General features: G+C 42.7%; 1 protein-coding gene across 3 annotated transcripts in view; it reads right to left on the bottom strand.

Annotated features, from left to right (window-relative positions):
* Positions 1-24728, bottom strand: part of LOC110535510 (sodium bicarbonate cotransporter 3) — a 75988-nt gene that overhangs the window by 47861 nt on the left and 3399 nt on the right. The window contains exons 1-2 of one of the 3 annotated variants that reach the window (XM_036961851.1): positions 22889-23041; positions 3642-3723 (exon numbers count right to left, since the gene is read on the bottom strand). In XM_036961851.1, the coding sequence (XP_036817746.1) occupies positions 3642-3723; positions 22889-22924 (118 nt within the window). In that variant the 5' untranslated portion in view covers positions 22925-23041. Of the gene's footprint in view, positions 1-3641; positions 3724-6087; positions 6310-22888; positions 23042-24728 lie in introns of those variants that run through there. The other 2 variants (XM_036961843.1, XM_036961838.1) reach the window with 2 other exon arrangements.

The following is a 24728-nucleotide window of genomic DNA, read 5'->3' as shown; positions in this document are numbered from 1 at the left end:
TTCTCACCATCTACCTTCACGTTTTAATTAGTAAACAATATCACATTGCATCTAGAACTTGGTATCACCAAAATGTATGACCAGAAAGAACCTATATTAAAAAATATAAAAAATCTGGAGAAAACAAAAACCAATTCCCGGTGCGCCAAACTAAAAACTCTTGTTACTTCTCATTCACGGATGATCGACCAACAAAAAGAACATCGATGCCCAACATTATCATCAATAAATAACTGTCCTTCTCATAAACCTTGTCTGGTCCTTTATCAAAGGTTTTAGATTTATGTGACAGAGTACATAGGACCATCGTCACAGTGCCCTACGATTGTGGGGAAAATGCATCCCATTTTAACATAGAAATAGCTTTTGAAATAGTTGTTCTACGATACAGCCACTGTGTGGTGTTCTACGATACAGCCACTGTGTGGTGTTCTACGATACAGCCACTGTGTGGTGTTCTACGATACAGCCACTGTGTGGTGTTCTACGATACAGCCACTGTGTGGTGTTCTACGATACAGCCACTGTGTGGTGTTCTACGATACAGCCACTGTGTGGTGTTCTACGATACAGCCACTGTGTGGTGTTCTACGATACAGCCACTGTGTGGTGTTCTACGATACAGCCACTGTGTGGTGTTCTACGATACAGCCACTGTGTGGTGTTCTACGATACAGCCACTGTGTGGTGTTCTACGATACAGCCACTGTGTGGTGTTCTACGATACAGCCACTGTGTGGTGTTCTACGATACAGCCACTGTGTGGTGTTCTACGATACAGCCACTGTGTGGTGTTCTACGATACAGCCACTGTGTGGTGTTCTACGATACAGCCACTGTGTGGTGTTCTACGATACAGCCACTGTGTGGTGTTCTACGATACAGCCACTGTGTGGTGTTCTACAATACAGCCTACAGTAGCAGCCACTGTGTGGTGTTCTACGATACAGCCACTGTGTGGTGTTCTATGTCAGCCTACAGTAGCAGCCACTGTGTGGTGTTCTATGTCAGCCTACATTCCATGAGACTTGTGCAGCGCTGGAAATGAACCTGTTTAGCAACTTGTCCTTCAGACAAGGAGGTGACCGAAAATGTTTTATTGTGCTTTTTGATGAGGAAACCACTTTACAAATCAAAAATTATTATTTGCATACCATTATCACAGAGTCAGACAAAAAATGTATGCTACCATCTGCCTATTGACTACGTAGCTTATTCAAGCCCTTCTCAAAATACATCACTGCCCCTTTAAGATATAAAAAAAGCTCTTTACCTGACTGGCTTTTCAAAGATGGCTAGAAGTGTATATGTTTTGTGCTCTTGTAGGAAGCAATCACTTATCACTACCTATTGCTGACCAGAAATTGCTATAACTGGGCTAATAATGCACTAATTAGCAAAGGACATGAACAAATGTGCACACGTGGCTACATGCGGCTCTTCGCTTTGATCTTTGAACAATCTCAGACGGTCTTGCATAGTTCGGTTTATTTCATTATGTTGCATTTAAAAATGTTGATTTGGTCACAATTCCTACAGTAGAGGGAAACGGTGTAAACTAACAGGGAAACTAGCAGAGTGAAGTTCAATCTCGTGAGTCTCTGCGCGGGCTGGTATTTCTTCTGCAAGGCAGTCCTGGGGAGTGGAGCACCCACACACAGTTTAAGGGGAACATTGATCATGATGTATAACAAAACACAAGTAAATATGACTTTAGAGAAGTATGGAGGTTAGGAGAGAGGAGGGACAGAGAAGCGGAAGGGGAACATGGAGGTTGGGTCTGCCTCTACCAACCGTGTGATTATGTGAATGAGTGGTAGTGTTCTAGAGAGAATGAGTGAATGAGTGTGAGAAAGAATGAAGGGGGAGGGAGTGAAAGAGAAGGCTCTATTAAATTAGTGGAGGCTAGAGCTGCAGGCTAATCCTCAGTAATGCTGTTAGAGCTAGAACCAGGGTGGGAGGGGGGGGGGGAACAGCTTACACATTACATTCTCACACTTCTCTACCTCATTAACCAGGGTTCCAAATTACACTGTGCTCTAGCTCATTAACCAGGGTTACACTGTGCTCTAGCTCATTAACCAGGGTTCCAAATTACACTGTGCTCTAGCTCATTAACCAGGGTTCCAAATTACACTGTGTTCTAGCTCATTAACCAGGGTTCCAAATTACACGGTTCTCTAGCTCATTAACCAGGGTTCCAAGTTACACAGTTCTGTAGCTCATTAACCAGGGTTACACTGTGCTCTAGCTCATTAACCAGGGTTACACTGTGCTCTACCTCATTAACCAGGGTTCCAAGTTACACGGTTCTCTAGCTCATTAACCAGGGTTCCAAGTTACACTGTGCTCTAGCTCATTAACCAGGGTTCCAAATTACACTGTGTTCTAGCTCATTAACCAGGGTTCCAAATTACACTGTGCTCTAGCTCATTAACCAGGGTTCCAAATTACACTGTGCTCTAGCTCATTAACCAGGGTTCCAAATTACACTGTGCTCTAGCTCATTAACCAGGGTTCCAAATTACACTGTGCTCTAGCTCATTAACCAGGGTTCCAAATTACACTGTGCTCTAGCTCATTAACCAGGGTTCCAAGTTACACGGTTCTGTAGCTCATTAACCAGGGTTCCAAATTACACGGTTCTGTAGCTCATTAACCAGGGTTCCAAGTTACACGGTTCTGTAGCTCATTAACCAGGGTTCCAAATTACACTGTGCTCTAGCTCATTAACCAGGGTTCCAAATTACACTGTGCTCTAGCTCATTAACCAGGGTTCCAAATTACACGGTTCTGTAGCTCATTAACCAGGGTTCCAAATTACACTGTGCTCTAGCTCATTAACCAGGGTTCCAAGTTACACGGTTCTGTAGCTCATTAACCAGGGTTCCAAATTACACTGTGCTCTAGCTCATTAACCAGGGTTCCAAATTACACGGTTCTGTAGCTCATTAACCAGGGTTCCACTGTGCTCTAGCTCATTAACCAGGGTTACACTGTGCTCTACCTCATTAATCAGGGTTCCAAGTTACACGGTTCTCTAGCTCATTAACCAGGGTTCCAAGTTACACGGTTCTCTAGCTCATTAACCAGGGTTCCAAGTTACACGGTTCTCTAGCTCATTAACCAGGGTTCCAAGTTACACAGTTCTCTAGCTCATTAACCAGGGGGTTACAAGTTATTAGTGTTCAAGTTCACCTCACAAAGCCTGGTCTCCCCAAACACAGTTTCTTGGGAGGGGATGCAGCTACCGCTTGTGTGTGTGTGTGTGGAAGATAAATTGTTAAGAATTCCATTGTGGATCCTATAAAGTCTGGAAATTGTGCCAGGGCTTTTCCCCTGCAGTCAGAGCTCAGTGGAATGTGGGTGGAAGCAATGCATACCTCAATCACCAGACCAAGCCAGACAAACGTGACTGAATTTCTCACGATATTACAGCGCATGAGTAAAAACACGTGTGTGTGAGTGTGTGTGTGTGTGAGTGAGAGCATGCATTTGTAGAATCCCCTCTGTCCTATGGCCATACAATGTCATTACACATGGGCCTCCTTGATACTGCTCTGTGTATACTGTCAACATGAATAGGATCCGGGCCCATGTGATACTTTGTGTGTATATATAAACACTAAAATCAGACTTACTCTCTAGCTCCTCTTTCTCAAAGTTGGTGTGAATGGTGGAGCTAGTCTTCCCCAGGTCCACAACCGCCTCATCATCGTTCCCCTGGAGACAACAAGGAGAAATACAAATTCATTGGGCAGATTGAAACGAAACAAAGAGAACAGAATGTACATATGGTGGAGATGCAGAGAGAAAGGACATTTATTCAGTCAATAGCCTAAATCTTCATAGTTCCCAAAGAGCAATATTTTTTAAAGCTGCAATATGTAACTGTTTGAGAGCCCTGACAAAATTCACATAGAAATGTGAGTTATAGATCTGTCATTCTCACTAAAAGTATAGTCTAAGAAGCAGTAGATATGGTCTACGTGCTCCATGCCTCCCGTTCTTCAGTCATTTTTGCGTCTTTTGTTTTCAGTTTTGCACACCAGCTGCAAACAATACTTCTGGTTATGGAAAATATATATTTCACAGCAGTTTAGATGGTACAATGATTCTCTACACTATACTTGCTTGTTTTATCACAAACTGAAATTAGGCAAACTATTAGAATTTTAGAGTGATTTCTTCATAGTGCATCTTTAAGCATTGAAAGAACTGTACAACAACCTAGACACTAGTGGGTAGGAAGGAAATAAATGAGGTACTTAAAAAAAAAAATGGGCCTACGTAGTCATTCCTATTGACGACGCAGCACAGCACCAGAGATACACAATGGAAGAGAGTAATACAGGTCACATTGGGTGACAGTTGGAGCTGTGTGACGTTAACTTCCTGTTCTTGGTCTTCCACTTCCTATTAGGTTACAACTTTTAACACAGCAGTCAAATTCAATAGGACTACTTAATCTAGCCATCTCACTGAGGCCACACAGGCAATAGTATAATAGTAGAGCTTCATCTGCTTCAAGACTGGACCCAACAAAGAAATCATAGCTATATTCTGATAGGCTCTTAAACAGTCATGGGAAAGACCCTGCATTGTCCATACAACTACACCTTGTACAAGAACAACTCCAAACTGTCATGGTTCAGTTGATATGGGAGATGCCATTACCACTGCTTTTCAGGGGAAATGGAAAAAGAGCCTGTGACGAGACTTCAGCTTTTGGACATTAACAAGGTGACACTCCATCTTAACTCCTCCATATTTACTGGATTGGTTGAACAGTGCAGAAGAGAACCTCCTGACAAGACCAGTATGTAGGGGGATATAGTTTCAGGTGTTTCTCTTACGCCTACTAGGTTAGATTAATTATAAGAGACAGTGTATCCTACAGTATCGGTCTAAACAGGAGAAAGGCCTTTGAACACTATAGCCAAGGGGAATGATTCAGAGGGATGTCCCTGCTGAATAAAGCCTAGGCGGCTGGACACCACCTGCGGGGGTAAGCGCAGAGGTAAATATTTGTGTTGGGCACAAGCCAGCACGCCCCGAGTCCAAAGACAGGCTGTCTTAGCCACACAACACAGACACAGTGTTTAGATTTTAGTTACTTATACTTTACAAGTTGTGTTATCCAGCTCTCCAGCTTGCATTCCCTCTTGGTCTCTACATCACTCTGCATTCTCCTCCTAACAAGGGACAATTGTTCTGTAACAGCTATGAACCCAAGAGAAGTCCAACCTGTTGGGTTTATTAGGTTTAGTCTACTACTTATTGAACTCATTGAAGTAAACTCTAGGTCTATTTATTAGAGACCAACTCAACAGACAGATATTAAACTAAGTGGTAGTTGGCAACATTTTGCTAACTTTCTAGGCAGATCAGCCTCCTGTCACATATGATAGATGCCACTGACTGACCTGTCATTTTCATGGCTATTCTAGGCGTGGTGCACTATTTCAGGGCACTACAGCAGAGTTCAGAGTTTAAAAATGGCTGCCAAGCTTTTTTCTAGAACCAAGGTGTGCCTTGTAAATATAATTAGACACAAAGGGTTAAATAGATAGGCTACCTCCTGATGATGAAATAAGCCATGTGGTCCAGTCAGTGCTACTGCTCTAACAATCCAGTCAGTAGGAGCCTACCTAGAATACCACCACTACCTAGACGACCACTCTGAACTTCTGCCCCACGGCACTTTTACATTCATGATTTTTAAAGCTTGAATGTGCTGCATTAGAACATAAAGCAATACGTTCATGAAGTGGAAAGTTATTGATTTAGCTAGTACAGTTGCTGGGCCTGCTAGCTAAACAATATGGAAAGAACTTCTAGAGTTCTATATGGAAAGAACTTCTAGAGAACCCATTTAGCAAGTGCTGCTTCTACTGAAATAGCTAAAAGGCGATGGTTTCAAAGTAATTCAGTGGGCTTAACTTTGAGATAGTTTGCTTGTTTATTTGGGTTCCAACTCTTCCATCACTGGTACAGTAATAGACTCTCAAACTAAACTGTATTAAAAACCACACTGCTATGAAAAAAGCACATGCCTATTCCCAATACAGACCAGAACACACATACCACACATGGAGCTTGGGCTGCTGTGGTGGTCTTCAAATTGACAATATCTCCCCAGAAGTCCATGGCTGGCAGACTCCGCAGAGTGGCGGAACCTCCGCCAACTAAAGAGCACCCAAGTCCTGCTGTAATCACTGGATGGTGAATAGGTGGTTGGAGCAGACAGTCTGGGTGGGTGCCCAAATAGTCCTACAGGTCTGAGCAGACAGTCTGGGTGGGTGTCCAAATAGTCCTACAGGTCTGAGCAGACAGCCTGGGTGGGTGTCCAAATAGTCCTACAGGTCTGAGCAGACAGCCTGGGTGGGTGTCCAAATAGTCCTTGAATGTGTGTAAGTACACGTGTTCACAATTTGCATCTGCTTTCAGGAGTGTGGTCCAAATATATTTTTATTTTTAGCTGTGGGTGTGTCCTGAGAGCTGCTTTAAAAGGGTGGGGGGCACCCACACAAATTAAACAGCATGTGAGGCACGGGGGGCAGCCGGACTGGAGGTCAGATGTAAATCAGTCCACGTGCCACATTTGGGGTGCTAATAAATCAATCCATAATTATTTTACAGTTAAAAAGCTAGGCTACATGGGATTTGGAACATTAGGTTATACTAAATGTAGGCTTCTGCACCCAAAATGTAAGACATTCGTCAGGAAGATAGATTGTTGCACTTCAAGCATTTGTACATGGGATATTGTTAACTGTTTTGTACCTATCAAATCCAACGTGGAGGGATATTTAGGGTGTTTTATGCTAGTTTGCTAGACCACTAGCCAGAATCAAAAATGTGTGCACTTATGTACAGCGCATTCGGAAAGTATTCAGACACCTTGACTTAACCCACATTTTGTTACGTTAGAGCATTACTCTAAAATGGATTAAATTCCGTTTTTTTCTCAGCAATTTACACACAATACCCCATTATGACAAAGCAAAAACAGGTTTTTAGTAATAAAGGAAATATCTTATTTTACATAAGTATTAGGCCCTTTGCTATGAGACTCGAAATTGAGCTCAGGTGCATCCGGTTTTCATTAATCATCCTTGAGATATTTCTACAACTTCAGTGGCTTGGACATGATTTGGAAAGCACACGTCTGTCTATATAAAGATCCCACAGTTAGCAGTGCATGTCAAAGCAAAAACCAAGCCATGAGGTCGAAGGAATTGTCGGAAGAGCTTCGAGACAGGATTGTGTCAAGGCACAGATCTCGGGAAGGGTAACAAAATATTTCTGCAGCATTGAAGATCCAAGAAAACAGTGGCCTCCATTCTTAAATTGAAGACGTTTGGAACCATCAAGACTCTTCCTAGAGCTGGCCGCCCAGCCAAACTGAGCAATCAGGGGAGAAGGGCCTTGGTCAGGGATGTGACCAAGAACCCGATGGTCACTCTGGCAGAGCTCTAGAATTCCTCTGACGAGATGGGATTCCAGAAGGACAACCATCTCTGCAGCACTCCACCAATCAGGACTTTATGGTAGAGTGGCCAGACGGAAGCCACTCCTCAGTAAAAGGCACGACGGCCCGCTTTGAGTTTGCCAAAAGGCACCTAAAGGACTCACCATGAGAAACAAGATTCTCTGGTCTGATGAAACCAAGATTGAACTCTGTGGCCTGAATGCCAAGTGTCACGTCTGGAGGAAACCTGGTACCATCCCTACGGTGAAAGATGGTGGCAGCATCATGCTGTGGGGATGTTTTTCAGCAGCAGAGACAGAAACTAGTCAGGATCGAGATTCTATTTCAAAGTCATCAGACTGCTAAACAGTAATCCCGAACTCAGAGGCTGCTGCCTACATTGAGACCCAATCACTGGACACTTTAATAAATGGATCACTAGTCACTTTAAACAATGCCACTTTAAATAATGTTTACATTACTCATATCACATGTATATACCATATTTTATACCATCTACTGCACCTTGCCCATGCCGCTCGGCCATCGCTCATCCATATACTTATATGTACATATTCTCATTCACCCCTTCAGATGAGTGTATTAGGTAGTTGGGAAATCGTTAGATTACTTGTTAGAGATTACTGCATTGTCTGAACGAGAAGCACAAGCATTTCGCTACACTCGCATTAACATCTGCTAACCATATGTAGGTGACCAATAAAATTTGATGATTTGAGAAAGATGAACGGAGCAAAGTACAGAGAGATCCTTGATGAAAATCTGCTCCACAGAGCTCAGGACCTCGGACTGGACCTCGGACAGGACAATGACCCTAAGCACACAGCCAAGACAACGCAGGAGTGGCTTCGGAACAGGTCTCTGAATGTCCTTGAGTGGCCCAGCCAGAGCCTGAACTTGAACATCTCTGGAGAGACCTGAAAATAGCTGTGCAGGAACGCTCCCCATCCAGAAGAATGGGAGAAACTCCCAAAATACAGGTGTGCCAACTTGTAGTGTCATACCCAAGAAGACGAGGCTGTAATCACTGCCAAAGGTGCTCCAAAGTACCGAGTAAAGGGTATGAATACTTATGTAAATGTGGTTGATAAATGATAAAAAATAAACTAAAACATCTAAATACCTGTTTTTGCTTTGTCATTATGGGGTATTGTGTGTAGATTGATAAGGGAAAAAACTATTTAATCAATTTTAGAATTAGGCTGTAACATGAGAATTCCTTAGTACTCATAGCATCCTCTATAAGAATTCCTTAGTACTCATAGCATCCTCTATGAGAATTCCTTAGTACTCATAGCATCCTCTATGAGAATTCCTTAGTACTCATAGCATCCTCTGAGAATTCCTTAGTACTCATAGCATCCTCTGAGAATTCCTTAGTACTCATAGCATCCTCTATGAGAATTCCTTAGTACTCATAGCATCCTCTATAAGAATTCCTTAGTACTCATAGCATCCTCTATGAGAATTCCTTAGTACTCATAGCATCCTCTATGAGAATTCCTTAGTACTCATAGCATCCTCTATAAGAATTCCTTAGTACTCATAGCATCCTCTATGAGAATTCCTTAGTACTCATAGCATCCTCTATGAGAATTCCTTAGTACTCATAGCATTCTGGTAAGTGACGTTTTGGGTCTTTTTCTACGTACATTTTTTTAATTGCGCACCTTGTGTGCACTACCAGTAATACCATATATCCCGGGATGGCACAGGCATGGCATGAAGGTATGGACATCTGGATACCACCCAACCCTAGGAGGAAAGTGAAAGCAATAAGCTACAGTGAGCTACCGTCAGAATCCAAAGTGTCCTCAAGTGCCCTGTGACCCGACGCTGACATCTGTCATCCTCCAAACACAGAGCCGTCCAGGAGTCACTGTAGTCCCTGGTTCAAATCCAGGCTGAATCACATCCGGCTGTGATTGGGAGTTCCATAGCGCGGCACACAATTGGCCCAACGTCGTCCAGGTTTGGCCGAGGTAGGCAGTCATTGTAAATAAGAATTTGTTCTTAACTGACTTGCCTAGCTAAATGAAGGTTAAATTAAAAAAACACATTTTTATTTTATATAACACAATGTAGAAGGAAACAGATGGCTTTGATAATCAAGACAGGCGACTCTATTCATCGGTTTTAAATTTCTCTCACACAAAAAAAAACAATTTTTAGGCTCCATGGTGGCACAAAACAAACAGTCAGACAATCCATGGGAGGGCGAGGGCCCAGGAAGCAGAGCATTCTTCTGGGAATAATGTCTGGAGGGTTGACAAGTCTGGGTCTGGGTAATGCCACGGTAATAGTGACACAGACTCGGATGTTACTTTAAAAGTATGCCAAAAAAATGAAATTGATTGTAAAGTTAAACAAACCATACAACTCTATGCACAAGGACTACTTTTAACAATTTCCAATAAGGCCTGTAACGGTTCACCAAACCCATGGTTCGGTACGTATTGTGGTTTTGGGGGGTCACGGTTTGGATCGGTTTCAGTACAGCAGGAAAATGAAACGCCATTCACAATGTTCTGGGCATTGTCTCTTGTGACAGGATTGTTATGTTGGGCCTCAAGTTTCCACTGTGATGCTGCGTTTGTAACCATGTGGGAGGTAGGGAATTTATCAGTTGTGATGTAAATACCAGCTGAATGCATTCATGTCATTTGAACTGGTTGAGAAAGCTGGTTGGCTAATGGCCAACAAGCTGCGCCAACCATGAACTAAAAGTACAGCTATTATGATTGTAACCAAACTATAAAAAAATAAAAAGCAATCTACTTAACTGTCAAAAATGCTGTTAGAGGCCATTTCCTTACTGGGTGACGTCAGATGTCACCATCTGGGAGAAAAATGTATGGAGTCAACTAGTGTAAGTTGCTCTGGATAAGAGCTTCTGCTAAATGACAAAAATGTATGTAAGTGGGTGCTCCGGATTAAAGACGAGTTTCACACTAGTAATTACCAGTTGGAGGGCCATTCAAATCTAATTTTATTAGTCACATGCACCGAACAAATGCGTACTTACGAGTCCCTAACCAACAATGCAGTTTAAAAAAATAATAAGAAATAAAAGTAACAAGTAATTAAAGAGCAGCAGTAAAACAACAATAGCGAGACTATATACAGGGGGGTACCGGTACAGAGTCAATGTGCGGGGACAACGGTTAGTTGAGGTAATATGTACATGAAAGTAGAGTTATTAAAATGACTATGCATAGATGATAACAACAGAGTGTAGCAGCGGTGTAAAAGAGGGGGGAGAGGGGGCGAGGGGGCAACGCAAATAGACTTGCAAATCAAATAGCCATTTGATTAGGTGTGGAGGAGTCTTATGGCTTGGGGGTAGAAGCTGTAAAGAAGCCTCTTGGACCTAGACTTGTTGCTCCGGGACCACTTTCCGTGCTTTAGCAGATAGACTGTTCTATGACTAGGGTGGCTGGAGTCTTTGACAATTTTTAGGACCTTTCTCTGACACTGCCTGGTATATAGGTCCTGGATGGCAGGAAGCTTGGCCTCAGTGATGTACTGGGCCGTTTGCACTACCCTCTGTAGTGCGTTGTGGTCGGAGGCCGAGCAGTTGCCATACCAGGCAGTGATTGCAACTATGCTCTTGATGGTGCAGCTGTAGAACCTTTTGAGGATCTGAGGACCCATGCAAAATCTTTTCAGTCTCCTGAGGGGGAATAGGTTTTGTCGTGCCCTCTTCACGACTGTCTTGGTGTGCTTGGACCATGTTAGTTTGTTGGTGACGTGGACACCAAGGAACTTGAATCTCTCAACCTGCTCTACTGCAGCACCGTCGTTGAGAATGGGGGCGTGCTCGGTCCTCCTTTTCCTGTTGTCCACAATCATATCCTTTGTCTTGATCATGTTGAGGGAGAGGTTGTTGTTGTCCTGGCACGGCCAGGTCTCTGACCTCCTCCCTATAGGCCGTCTCATCGTTGATCAGGCCTACCACTGTTGTGTCATCGGCAAACTTAATGATGGTGTTGGAGTCGTGCAGTCATGAGTGAACAGGGAGTACAGGAGGGGACTGAGCACGCACCAGTGAGGGGCCCCTGTGTTAAGGATTAGCATGGCGGATGTGTTGTTTCCTACCCTTACCACCTGGGGGCGGCCCGTCAGGAAGTCCAGGATCGAGTTGCAGAGGGTGGTGTTTAGTCCCAGAGTCCTTAGCTTAGTGATGAGCTTTGAGGGCACTATGGTGTTGAACGCTGAGCTGCAGTCAATGAATAGCATTCTCACATAGGTGTTCCTTTTGTCCAGGTGGGAAAGGGCAGTGTGGAGTGCAATAGAGATTTAGATTGTGGTTCTGTAGGGGCGGTATGCAAATTGGAGGGGGCTTAGGGTTTCTGGGATGATGGTGTTGACGTGAGCCATGACCAGCCTTTCAAAGCACTTCATGGCTACAGATGTGAGTGCTATGGGTCGGTAGTCATTTAGGCAGGTTACCTTAGCGTTCTTGGGCACAGGCACTATGGTGGTCTGCTTAAAACATGTTGGTATTACAGACTCGGACAGGGAGAGGTTGAAAATGACAGTGAAGACACTTGCCAGTTGATCAGCGCATGCGTGCAGTACACATCCTGGTTATCCGTCTGGCCCTGCGGCCTTGTGAACGTTGACCTGTTGAAAGGTCTTCCTCACATTTATCGTCTGGTAGGCTCCTATCACCGGGCAGTGCTCGGCTGTGCCTCCCTTTGTAGTCTAATGGTTTGCAAGCTCTGCCACATCCGGCGAGCGTCAGAGCCGGTGAAGTACGAGTCGATCTTAGTCCTGTATTGACACTGCCGCTCCTTGAAAGCGGCAGCTCTAGCCTTTAGCTCAGTGTGGATGTTCCCTGTAACCCATGGCTTCTGGTATGTACTTACGGTCACTGTGGGGACAACGTCGTCGATGCACTTATTGATGAAGCCAATGACTGATGTGGTACTCAATGCCATCGGAGGAATCCCAGAACATATTCCAGTCTGTGCTAGCAAAACAGTCCTGTAGCTTAGCATCTGCTTCATCTGACTACTTTTTTATTGATCTAGTCACTGGTGCTTCCGGCTTTAATTTTTGCTTGTAAGCAGCAATCAGGATGATAGAATAATGGTCAGATTTGCCAAATGGAGAGCGAGCTTTGTCTGTGTCTGTGTCTCTGTGTCTGTAGTAAAGATGGTCCCGAGTTGTTTTCCCTCTGGTTGCACATTTAATATGCTAATAGAAATTTGGTAAAACGTATTTAAATTTCCCTGCATTAAAGTCCCCGACTACTAGGAGCGCCACGTCTGGGTGAGCTTTCTCTTGTTTGCTTATGGCGGAATACAGCTCATTCAAAGCCTCTGACTGTGGAGGTATGTCAGCTACGAAAAATACAGATTAAAAGTCTCTAGGTAGATCGTATGGTCTATAGCTTATTATGAGATGCTCGCCTGTGGTAGAGTAATAGCTTGAGACTTCCTTAGATATCGTGCACCAGCTGTTATTTACAAAAATAGTCTGTCGCCCCTGGTCTTACCAGACGCCGCTGTTCTATCCTGCAGCTTTTAACCAGACAGCTGTATGTTGATAGTGTCGTCGTTCAGCCACGACTCTGTGAAGCATAAGATATTACAGTTTTGAATGTCCCGTTGGTAGTTTAATCTTCTGCGTAGGTCATCCATTTTATTGTCCAAAGATTGCACATTTGCTAGCAGAATGGAAGGAAGTGGGGGTTTATTCGATGGCCTATGAATTCTCAGAAGGCAGCCTGCCCTCTGGCCCCTTTTTCTCTGCCTCTTCTTCATACAAATCACGGGGATCTGGGCTGTTCCCAAGAAAGCAGTATATCGTCAGACTCGTTAAAGGAAAAAAAGGATTCTGCTAGTCAGTGGTGAGTAATCGCAGTCCTGATGGCCAGAAGGTATTTTCGGTCATAGGAGACGGTAGCAGCAACATTATGTACAAAATAAGTTTTCAAAAATAAGTTAAATAAAAATAAAAATATACTTTAAAAAAAAAAAACACGTTGGGGGCATGTAAAACGTCTGCCTTCTTGTCCGGTGCCATTTAAGTATTTTTTCCCCAGTCTTATGTGGCAAATTCTCACTTCCATCTTGGTGACAAAATGCACCATGTCACTGCCTCCATTAGTGCCAGATAAGCACCCTTTCCGGGGTAATGTGATGGGCTGTCACTGTTAAGTAAGCGCAACACACGATGCATTAGCCAATTCATTGACAACTTTGGCTTGCTTATACAGAGAGGGTACTAGGCCTAGCAGTTTGCAGAAAGGCGGAAAAAAAAAAAAGAAGTTGGTCAACAAGGTTCGAGGACAAGGTGCTGAAACCCCCCATTCTCAAACACCAAGAATGGGTGCATATCCACAGCTATAAACCGAGGACAACATAAACATAGCCTAAAAGTGCTCTTCTAATTTATTTAGCCTGGTCAGTCAGCTGCCAAGGGCTGCTTGAATACAGAAGGGAAGCAATGTTGTGTTGTGGTTTATTTCCTTTTCCGTCTTGCTCTAGTGTACTGGGGTGATGTAGGCATACATTTGTCAACATATGAAGTGTTGGCAGCTAGGCTATTCTTGTTGAGCGTGGTGAGATACTGTTGACTTTATTATTTTACCTTTAACATTTACAGACAAAAATGTTCCCAAACTGGAGGATTCAGGTTTAAATTGACCCCACCACTCATCATACAGAACTAGTCCCCAGCTGCGCTTCACAAAAGGACAGTTTGAAATGCGCCAATTAAGATTAGAATTTTGATGACAACATGCATATAGGCTCTAGTTGTTTTAATGGAAGAGCCTGAAACGATTTGAGCTCAGATTTACTCAATGTACTTATTAATAAACAAAACAATGTATTAATTCGGGTTCACAGCGCGGACCGAACAGTTTGATAAGAATACCTGTACCATTACACCCCTAATCTCCACTGACAATTTGACAAAAAAACATTGAGAGAAAAAAAAAGTGCAAATGTTCGGTAACAGAATGACAGTAAAATCTTTATTTTTACCACGTTTTCCAGAAACTCACGTTAAATATCCCCTCAGAATTAATATTCAAAGATAGCTGACAGCCCATTCTTTCTGCAGACATGATGATACATTGAGTTTTAACTACAGTAAGTGAAGTGGAATAACACCCGGCAACAAGTCCCTGATTTATACTATACAGAAATGTATAATTATAAATTGCCATTCTCTTCATGGTGATGTATCCTTAATAGGTACCCAAAAGGTAGAAACATGTAGTATCCTCCTTAGCATGTTTAGGTATTACTGTACACACTGGCTATTATTCTAATAAACTCTGCCCCCAAACAAGACCAAATTTGGTTGGTCCGGCCCAAATCATAGACGGCTAAGTTTGGCCATCACACTATAGCACAGTTCAGTACAGTATACACACACCTTAGTGTACAAAACATTAAGAACACCTTCATAATATTGAGTTGCACACCCTTTTTGCCCTCAGAACAGTTCGTTGGGGAATGGACACTACGAGGTGTCCAAAGCGTTCCACAGGGATGTTGACTCCAAAGCTTCCCACAGTTGTGTCAAATTGGCTGGATGTCCTTTGGGTGGTGGACCATTGTTAATACAAACATGAAACTGTTGAGCGTGAAATACCCAGCAACCTTGCAGTTCTTGACACAAACCGGTGCGCCTGTCACCTACTACCATACCCCATTCAAAGGCACTTAAATATTTTGTCTTGGCCATCCACCCTCTCAATGGCACACATACACAAGCCACGTCTCAATTGTCTCAAGGCTTAACAAAATGATTTAAACCCGTCTCCTCCCCTTCTTCTACACTGATTGACGTAGATTTAATAAGTGACATCAATAAGGGATCATAGCTTTCACCTGGATTCACCTGGTCAGTCTCATGGAAAGAGCAGGTGTTCATAATGTTTTGTACACCGTGTAGTTCAGTACAGTAAATTGTACACTACTGTATAAACATGTAAAACAGATATGATTGATTCAGACTGACCAAATTTACTTTTTTACTTTTGGACTTTTCAACGTCCATTGACATCGGTCCGCAGTGGGTGAGACGGCTGGTTACATTGAATGAAAAGGGGGGAGGCTTATAGGTAGGAGTCAATAAGAGCTGGGAGAGGTGGCATTAACGAGAGGAAGTTAGGTTGTCCAGACTATTTTTCACACTTGTGCTTTGACCACCAAGTGACAGAAAAAAAACAGTTATGAGCTTAACATAACAGTATGCCAGTGGAAGGGAGGACAGTTGGTTTGTGACTACTATGAATTTCCATTGTAGCCTATTAAATTGCAGTCATTCCGTTAGGGCCAGATTCCGACCTGAAGTGCGCATTAAATGGAATGCAATTCCCTATTTAATGCACTTTTTTCTATGAGTATTCTGACCTTGAACTTAAGCATGACAATAGCGTGCTATTCACCTGCTATACGTTTTGGGTCAAGATCGAATAAAAAGTGAAACATTAAGTTATCCTTTTTAGATAAAACTATACTAAATGTATTCACGTCACAAAATGAGGTGAATGAAGGGCTACAGTAGCCTCAACAGCACTCTGGGGTAGTACCATGGTGTAGCCAGAGGACAGCTAGCTTCCATCCTCCTCTAGGTACATTGACTTCAATACAACACCTAGGAGGCTCATGGTTCTTGCACAGTAATTATGACAACTTCCGGAAGACGTCCTCCAACCCATCAGAGCGCTAGCAGCATGAACTGACATGTTGTTCACCCAATCTAAGGATCAGAGAAAGAATTTAGAACTGAAAGCATAGCCTACAGCTAGCAAGCATAGCAGTGCATAAAATGGAGGTGAGCAGTTGACTCAAGTAGAGATTAAGACAGTAGTTTGACATTTGAACAAATGAATGTCTTCAAAAATGAAGGAGAAGCAAGAGAGTGTAAGCTAGCTGTATTTTGTTGTATTTTCATTTTGTTAGCTAGCGAATGCAGCTAGCTAGTTTAGCCTACTCAAACAGCCGGCTCAAACAAACAAAGACGGGAGCTATGTTAGCTAGCTGGCTATCCAACAATGGAACTTTTCCAAGGTAATCTTTTGCAAGGTAAGTTTCCCTCGATCCTAACTAGTTTCCCAGATCCTAACTAGTTTCCCAGTCCCTGCCGCTGAAGTCCCTGCCGTTACCCGGACTATTTGCATTGTGTGCCACCCCCCCAGCCCCTCTTTTACGCTGCTGCTACTCTCTGTTTATCTTATATGCAGTCACTAACTATACATTCATGTACATACTACCTAATTGGCCCAACCAACCAGTGCTCCCGCACATTGGCTAACCGGGCTATCTGCATTGTGTCCCACCACCCACCAACCCCTCTTTTTACGCTTTTGCTACTCTGTCCATCATATATGCATAGTAACTTTAACAATACCTACATGTACATACTACCTCAATAAGCCTGACTAGTAGGTGTCTGTTTGATTTGAAAAACTGCCCCACAGCATGATGCTGCCACTACGCTTCACTGCAGGTGATGAAGGGTGCCTGGTTTCCTCCAGATTGAACTCTTTGGCCTGAATGCCAAGCGTCACATCTTGATTTCATCAGACCAGAGCATCTTGTTTCGCATGGTCAGAGTCCTTTAAGTGACTTTTGGCAAATTCTAGGCAGGCTTTTATGTGCCTTTTACTGAAGAGTGGCTTCCGTCTGGCCACTCTACCATAAAGTCCTGATTGGTGGAGTGCTGCAGAGATGGTTGTCCTTCTGGAAGGTTCTCTGATCCCCACAGAGGAACTCTAGAGCTCCTTCAGAGTGACCATCGGGTTCGTGGTCACCTCCCCGACCAAGGCCCTTCTCCCCAGATTGCTCAGTTTGGCTGAACGGCCAGCTCTAGGAAGAGTCTTGGTGGTTCCAAACTTCTTCCATTTAAGAATGATGGAGGCCACTGTGTTCTTGGGGACCTTCAATGCTGCAGAAATGTTTTGGTACCCTTCCTCAGATCTATGCCTCGATACAATCCTGACTCTGAGGTCTACGGACAATTCCGTCAACCCCATTGCTTAGTTTATGCTCTGACATGCGCTGTCATCTGTGGGACCTTATATAGACGTGTGTGTGCGCCGTTCCAAATCATGTCCATCCAATTGAATTTACCACAGGTGGACTCCAATGAAGTTGTAGAAACATCTCAAGGATGATCAATGGAAACAGGATGCACCCGAGCTCAATTTTGAGTCACATAGCAAAGGGTCTAAATACTTATGTAAATAAGGTATCCTTCATATTTTTAATACATTTGAAAACATTTCTAAAAACCTGTTTTCACTTGGTTATTGGGCATTGTGTATAGATTGAGGAATCTTTTTAAAGATTTAAACCATCTTAGATGGGCTGTAATGTAACAAAATCTGGCTAAAGTGAAGGGGTCTGAATATTTTCCAAATGCACTGTGTGTTCTATTTACATAGTCCAATCCCATCAACAACAGAATCAACATCAAGCTCAGCACAAGGAACTAGTGTAAGTCACCTTTGCTAAATCTTTCCATGACTCCATGATGGGAAAATAAATATACTGGAGCTAGGCATAAACATGGTCTGTGTTTTGTTGTCATAGTTGGTGTGTTAGAAGTAGGCTACATCTTCTACTGTAGTTCTCTGTATTATGGAGGATTAGTTGATTGTTAAGTCTAAATTGGAGAAAAGCAGAGTTATTAGTAAGGAGGGGTTGGTGTGGGTGACTAATGGGTGTCTGTTGGGGGTGGGTGTTTTGTGTGAAGGTTAGTCAGCATGAGCAATTGACATGTGGGGGGGATTGGTGGATATACTGTGCATTCGGAAAGTATTCAAACCCCTCGACTTTCCAAAGATTGATTGAGATATATATATATATATAATACAGGTATGATATATATATATATATATATATATATATATATATATATATATATATATATATATATACATACATACATACATACATACATACACACACACACAGCGAAAACAGGTTTTTAGAAAATTCCCAGCTATCTCCAATACAGGTATGATTGGAGAATGAAACAGGTGTTAAACATGGGCAGCGGAAAGCAGCAGTCGACAACTCCATTGTTGACACAAATTAATAGACCTATAATGAATATCTTAGAAAATACCATTTAAGGTATCATTCACTTTTAAAACAATTGAATCTATTTTATTTTATCATCATTTGGACTAGAGTGAGGTCATTTCTCCACTAGCCTATCTATAGTTCCTGCAGTGAGGAGGATACACCATCTAATGTTTCATCATTTATCTGAACATACATCTCAAAAAAGCATACCAGTATGCAAATTAGGGAGACAAATGAGCAGCGCTCTTAACAATGCAATTTGTTAGGATACTGACAAGTCACTCACTTTAAACGTCACTGCCTGGCAAGTCCTAATGGACTTCATATCGATAATAAAAACAAGATGTTTAGTTGACTTGTCCCGATGCAATACCATAGATATAGAACTATGTTATAGGATTTATAAATGGCAGGGATATACACAAGATCAACTTTAATCAGTTAATTCGCCACCTTTTATAAACTAGTCAAGCTTGCTGTTCGTCAATCAAAGCACTGTAAACAGCCATTTACCTTTTCCCTGTTGGTCAAAAATCTACTGTCCCGAACAGAATATATACTGTCCTGGACATGGTGTAGTCCAATACATTGAGGTCATGCAGGGCCTATAGGTTGGCATGTTTTCTCTATATTTCAGCTATTACTGGGCTTTTGGGGATTATTAAGACATGTATTAAAAAGCTTTGTAGTATAATTTAGCAATGCAAGTCATTACTCTATTCTTTATAATTGCATTGAAGTAATTGCATGCATTTGTTTCTGAAGTGTAATTGAGAAGATTTGAAAAAAATAGGACGCTACCCCTTTAATACAGATGTTCCAGAAGATGTCGCCACAGGTCGACAGTAGGCTAGCCAAGACGAATGCTAGGTGTCTTTTTGTAACTTCCTTTTTGCAGACTCAACAGTGGCAAGTGTATCGCTAGTATGTTCACTATTGAAGGTTTACTTTTGTAAATCACTTTCCTTAAAATAAATAAACTCAGCAAGTAGATTGATGGGCACTTCTTTTGCTCTGGAGAGCACGCATGTGCTGTGTGAAGGCATCAACTCAAATGGTATTGGTTCATACACATGGCTTGCAGATGTTATTGTGAGTGTAGAGAAATGTACTCATGTACTAGTCAAGACGCCGACTGCTCGAGAAGTTGTGACTCGCTGGAGCTTGAAATGAACAGCCAATCATATTGTTCAAATACAAATAACATGACATTTACGCATCTAGTCTTCAATGGTAGACTGCAGCAGAGCAGGTAAATGTTTAACTGGAATGTAAAAATACACTGAAAAGTCTAGCCCAGGAGACTCATCGTTACCACATTATATGGGACGAGCAAATTCACTCACATTATATGGATGTGCAAATGTATGCGCTCTCCCCTGCGTGTAAAGACATGACTGCAACCACACACACCATCAGCACAGACAGAAGGGGAAACACAGACATGTCACAGGGGCTATAAGGCTGAAGCATCCGTTAAGAACATTTCTCATCAAATGATAGTGAGAGGAAGTCCAGTTGCAGGTAGTGGGAGAGGATGGAACTAGGTGAAACTGGGCTGCCAGTATGCAGATTCTCATTGATGAAACATCCGATCACAATACCATCTTCTGTTGCCAAAACCCAAATCTGTTACAAAATGCACTAAGTTGTATAGACTTGTCGCTTTGCCAAAGTAATAAAAAAATGGCATCGTATTAGAGTGCAAGGTCGAATTGAGTCTGTGCACGCGCTTCAGAGGAGGCGCTCCCTAACGGAAATATGCAAATACATGCTACAATGGGATCATGCTAGCTCGTGCTTGGCCATGGAAACCAATTTCATGAAGCTCCTGAGGAACCATTCTTGTGCTGACGTTGCTTCCAGAGGCAGTTTGGAACTCGGTAGTGAGTGTTGCAACAGAGGACAGATTATTTTTATGCGCTACGTGCTTAAGCACTCGGCGGTCCCGTTCTGTGAGCTTGTGTGGCCTACCACGTCACGGCTGAGACATTGTTGCTCCTTTGGCGTTTCCACTTCCACTTGCCTCCAGCTCTAGCAAGGCAAACATTTAACAAACTGACTTGTTGGAAAGGTGGCATCTTATGACGGTTCCATGTTGAAAGTCAGTGAGGTCTTCAATAAGGCCATTCTACTGCCAATGTTTGTCTATGGAGAAATTAATGGCTGTGTGCTCAATTTTATACACCCGTCAGCAATAGGTGTGGCTGAAATAGCCAAATCAACTTATTTGAAGGGTTGTGTCCACATACTTCTGTCTGTGTGTGTGTGTGTATGCAAACATACCAGGTGTGTGCGCGCCTTTCCAAATCATGTCCAATCAATTGAATTTACCACAGGTGGACTCCAATCAAGTTGTAGAAACATCAAGGATGATGCCTAGTTAAATAAAGGTTAAATAACAAAATAATCAATGGAAACAGGATGGACATGAGCTCAATTTCGAGTCTCATAGCAAAGGGTCTGAATACATTTGCAAGAACTTCAAAAAACCTGTTTTTGCTTTGTCATTATGGAGTATTGTGTGTAAATTGATGATACAAATATATATATATTTAATCCATTTTAGAATAAGGCTGTAACGTAACAAAATGTGGAAAAAGTCAAGGGGTCTGAATAGTTTTTGAATGCAACACAAACACAGTATTTTAATATATTTTTAAGACTTCCTGGTAGATGTTTTCTAAGACCCATTTTCCATCTGTTTCACCAGAAATCAGATCCTTTGCCTATTCCACATTTTCAGGACGGAAAATGGTCAAACAATTAATATATACCTTAATAAATTACTCAGCTTCCACTTGACACCAAATTTGATGTGCTGCTATGAATGTCACTTTAGTGCCCATTGGTTCCCGTATGTTATGTAAAGTCCCTCGTGCTGTATGTAACGCCCTACGAATGAGAGATTATGAGTGTATGTAGCGCCCTACGAATGAGAGATTATGAGTGTATGTAACATCCTATGAATGAGATACTGGCCCCTGTAACATCCCTCTATTCTGTTTCAGTCAAGTAGTCAGGAGGACAACCCATGGGGCTTTCTTTAGCTCTGTCTCCAGGCTACAACCCACCAGTGCTGCTATTGCTGACACTTAATCCGCTCTGGGTAGGCCTGGGTGATACACGACTCATTGGCCTACACACACCCATTTCGCAATTACACTGAAGAGGCCTATACACAAAACTGTAGGTCTAAACCCCTCTGATGAAAATAACAGCAGAAGAAAACAGGAAAGTCGTTCTACTCTACTGCTACGCTGATGGTTAAGAGCGTTGGGCCAGTAACCGAAAGGTTGCTGGTTTGAATCCCCGAGCCAGCAAACTGGGAAAAAAATCTGCTGTTTTGCCCGTGAGCAAGGCAATTAACCAACAACTGCTCCCCGGGCGCTGATGACATGGGCGTTGATTAAGGCAGCCCCCCCTCACCTCTCTGATAAATGCTGAAGACACATTTCGGTTGAATGCATTCAGTTGTGCAACTGACTAGGTGTCCTTATCCCTTCCATTATCCCTTCCATTTTCTGATGACAGCCTCCTGATGCCTAATCTGAACGTTTTCTGAACGTACTGTGAACCCGCCACTTAACCTAGTTTTGATCAGGATAATGATATACAGGCATACAAAGAAAAACACCATCACCACCAAGCCATCTGAGATATCAGAATATGAACAAATGGCGAGCACAAACACACAACCTGTCATCTCTACTGTAATATCCTCAAACTCTCACATTGAACCATTCACAGTGAAACAAGTGGTGTATCACGCTAGTCAGTAAACCAACCAAGTTCCTCAAACTGCTTCTCTTGTTCTCACTCAATCCCCTGTTCCATTTTAGGACAACCAGCTGAAAAGAAATGGATACAAACACAACATGAACCCACTAAACTCCTGGCTACTTGTAGATTGCAATCTAGACCTATAAAGTAATACATTGATGCCACACACAGTTTGGTATTGCTATCCTTGTGGGGACCAAAGAATTGATTCCCATCTAAAATCATTTTTGTCCTAAATCTATGCCTAACTAACCTTTAACACTATGCCTAACCCTAAATTAGCATTTTCCCTCATAGGGACTGACAAAATGTCCTGGTTTTACTATCCTTGTGAGGGCACACACACAGAGTATAAAATGTGACATTTTAAAAAGGTAGTGAAACATTTTAACAGCTGTGAAACAGACTGTAGCATAACCTACCAAAACGCTGAATAGAAACTATTTTCCATTTCACACTACTGCCACCCACCTCTTGTTTATCTTCTCCTCTTACTTCCTGTCTCCCCCGATTGCTCTTCATCTCTCCTCACAGATGTAAACAGACTTACCGTCTGCAGCACATGCTCTCCTTCCCACTTCTCCATAACTGGGAAGAATCACCGCAGGCAGGGTAACTTCTGTTCTTACTGGAGGGGTATCCTAGGTTAAGCTTCCACAGTGCGTTTCAGAATCTATGCATCTCCAGATAGGCATGTATCTCCCAAAGACCATCCCACAAGTGCGAAGAAGAAGAAGTGGAGAAAGAGTGAGGTGCACGGAAAAAAGGGGACAGACCGATGCACACTATTAACCGGCTGCTCGCTCAGCAACCAATCCAGTCAGGCTCTATGATTTACTAATGTCCCCCGTCAACCAATCGCTGTCGGTCTTGCACACCAGAAAGAGGCAGAGATAAAGGTGGGGGTTGGCCATTAAAAAAAAGAGGTAGATGAAAAGAGGGGGGCTTTGGAAGTCAAAGGGAGAGAAAGCGCGAGAGTGAGGGGAGGGGGATGGAGTTCCTCAGGGTCCAGTCTCAATAGCTTAATTATTCAGTTCCTGATAGCAGGGACGGTCATACCGACTGGCAGACACACAGTACGTGAGGGAGATGTTCAACACGATGCAGAAAAAAAAGTCAGAAACAGCTCTTTTTGGTGTTTTGAAAGGAGCAAAAAATATCACCATGGGTGAATATGGCTGCGTTCACACAGGCAGCCCAATTCTGATATTTTATTAACGAATTGGTCTTTTGACCGATCACAGACCTTTTCAGAGCTGATCTGATTAGCCAAAAGACCAATTAGTGGGAAAAAAGGTCAGAATTAGCTGCCTGTCTAAACACTGCCAACGCATCAAAAAAAGGGATTAAAATAGAAATACTGTGAATCATCTTCTAGCAGGTTCGGTAACTTACTGATGAGTCGTACAGAAAACCATACAATTGCTACCTATCTCCCACTCTGTTCTAAGTGTTTGTATGCCGTCTGCGAGAGAGGGAAGTCAGTAAGACTCATTTGCATGACTCACTGTACTCAACAGGGAAGTGAAAACAGTCAGATGAAAAACCAAATGAGACAGATGGAGATCAGCCTCCACCGTGGGAAACATAGCCTAACCTTAATACGCCAGGCGTAACTCAATAGACCTTGAAAAGACAAACATGTCCCCTTCAGCCCTCTACTACAGTGTAATAACAGGTCAAGGGGCCTCCGATCATAGCGACATCCTGAATGAGGCATGTCTGTGAGTCAGAGAAATTCCATTAGAGCCAATTTACATCTGATAAGATAGATGTAATTGTAGAAATCATTCTGTGCATTCACTTTTCTGAAAAAGCTTTTTATTTATTTATTTTTTTACACAAATTACCTTTTAGTAGACTAACGTTTGGTTTTGATTTGTCCCAGTTAGGTTCTCTAAAGCAGGGCTCTCCAACCCTAATCTAGCGCACCTGAGATTCTAATAATTAGCTGGTTGATAAGAGGAATCAGGTTAGTTACAACTGGGGTTGGAGCAAAAACCTACAGGAGGGTAGCCCTCCAGGGTTGGAGCAAAAACCTACAGGAGAGTAGCTCTCAAGGAACAAGGTTGGAGTAAAAACCTACAGGAGGGTAGCCCTCCAGGAACAAGGTTGGAGCAAAAACCTACAGGAGGGTAGCTCTCCAGGAACAAGGTTGGAGAGCCCTGCTCTAGTGTCCTTCCTGAAAGCTCTCAGGCAGAAAAAAAAGACTGGACAAGAAATCAAAGTTCAAGAACCCCTGGCTGTCCTCACAGAAGGGGTTGGAACTTGGAAGGCTTGGAAAACAGTGTTCAAATGGTAAACAGGTGATGTCATGATCATTCCATTTCCAGACAGGACTAAGAACTCATTCACATTTCGCTAGCTCCTTGACATGGACGTGTGGACTA

The sequence above is a fragment of the Oncorhynchus mykiss genome, chromosome 2, assembly GCF_013265735.2.
Source record: "Oncorhynchus mykiss isolate Arlee chromosome 2, USDA_OmykA_1.1, whole genome shotgun sequence".
In the NCBI taxonomy this organism is placed as follows: Eukaryota; Metazoa; Chordata; class Actinopteri; order Salmoniformes; family Salmonidae; genus Oncorhynchus; species Oncorhynchus mykiss.
This window is presented reverse-complemented; position numbering and strand designations above follow the sequence as displayed.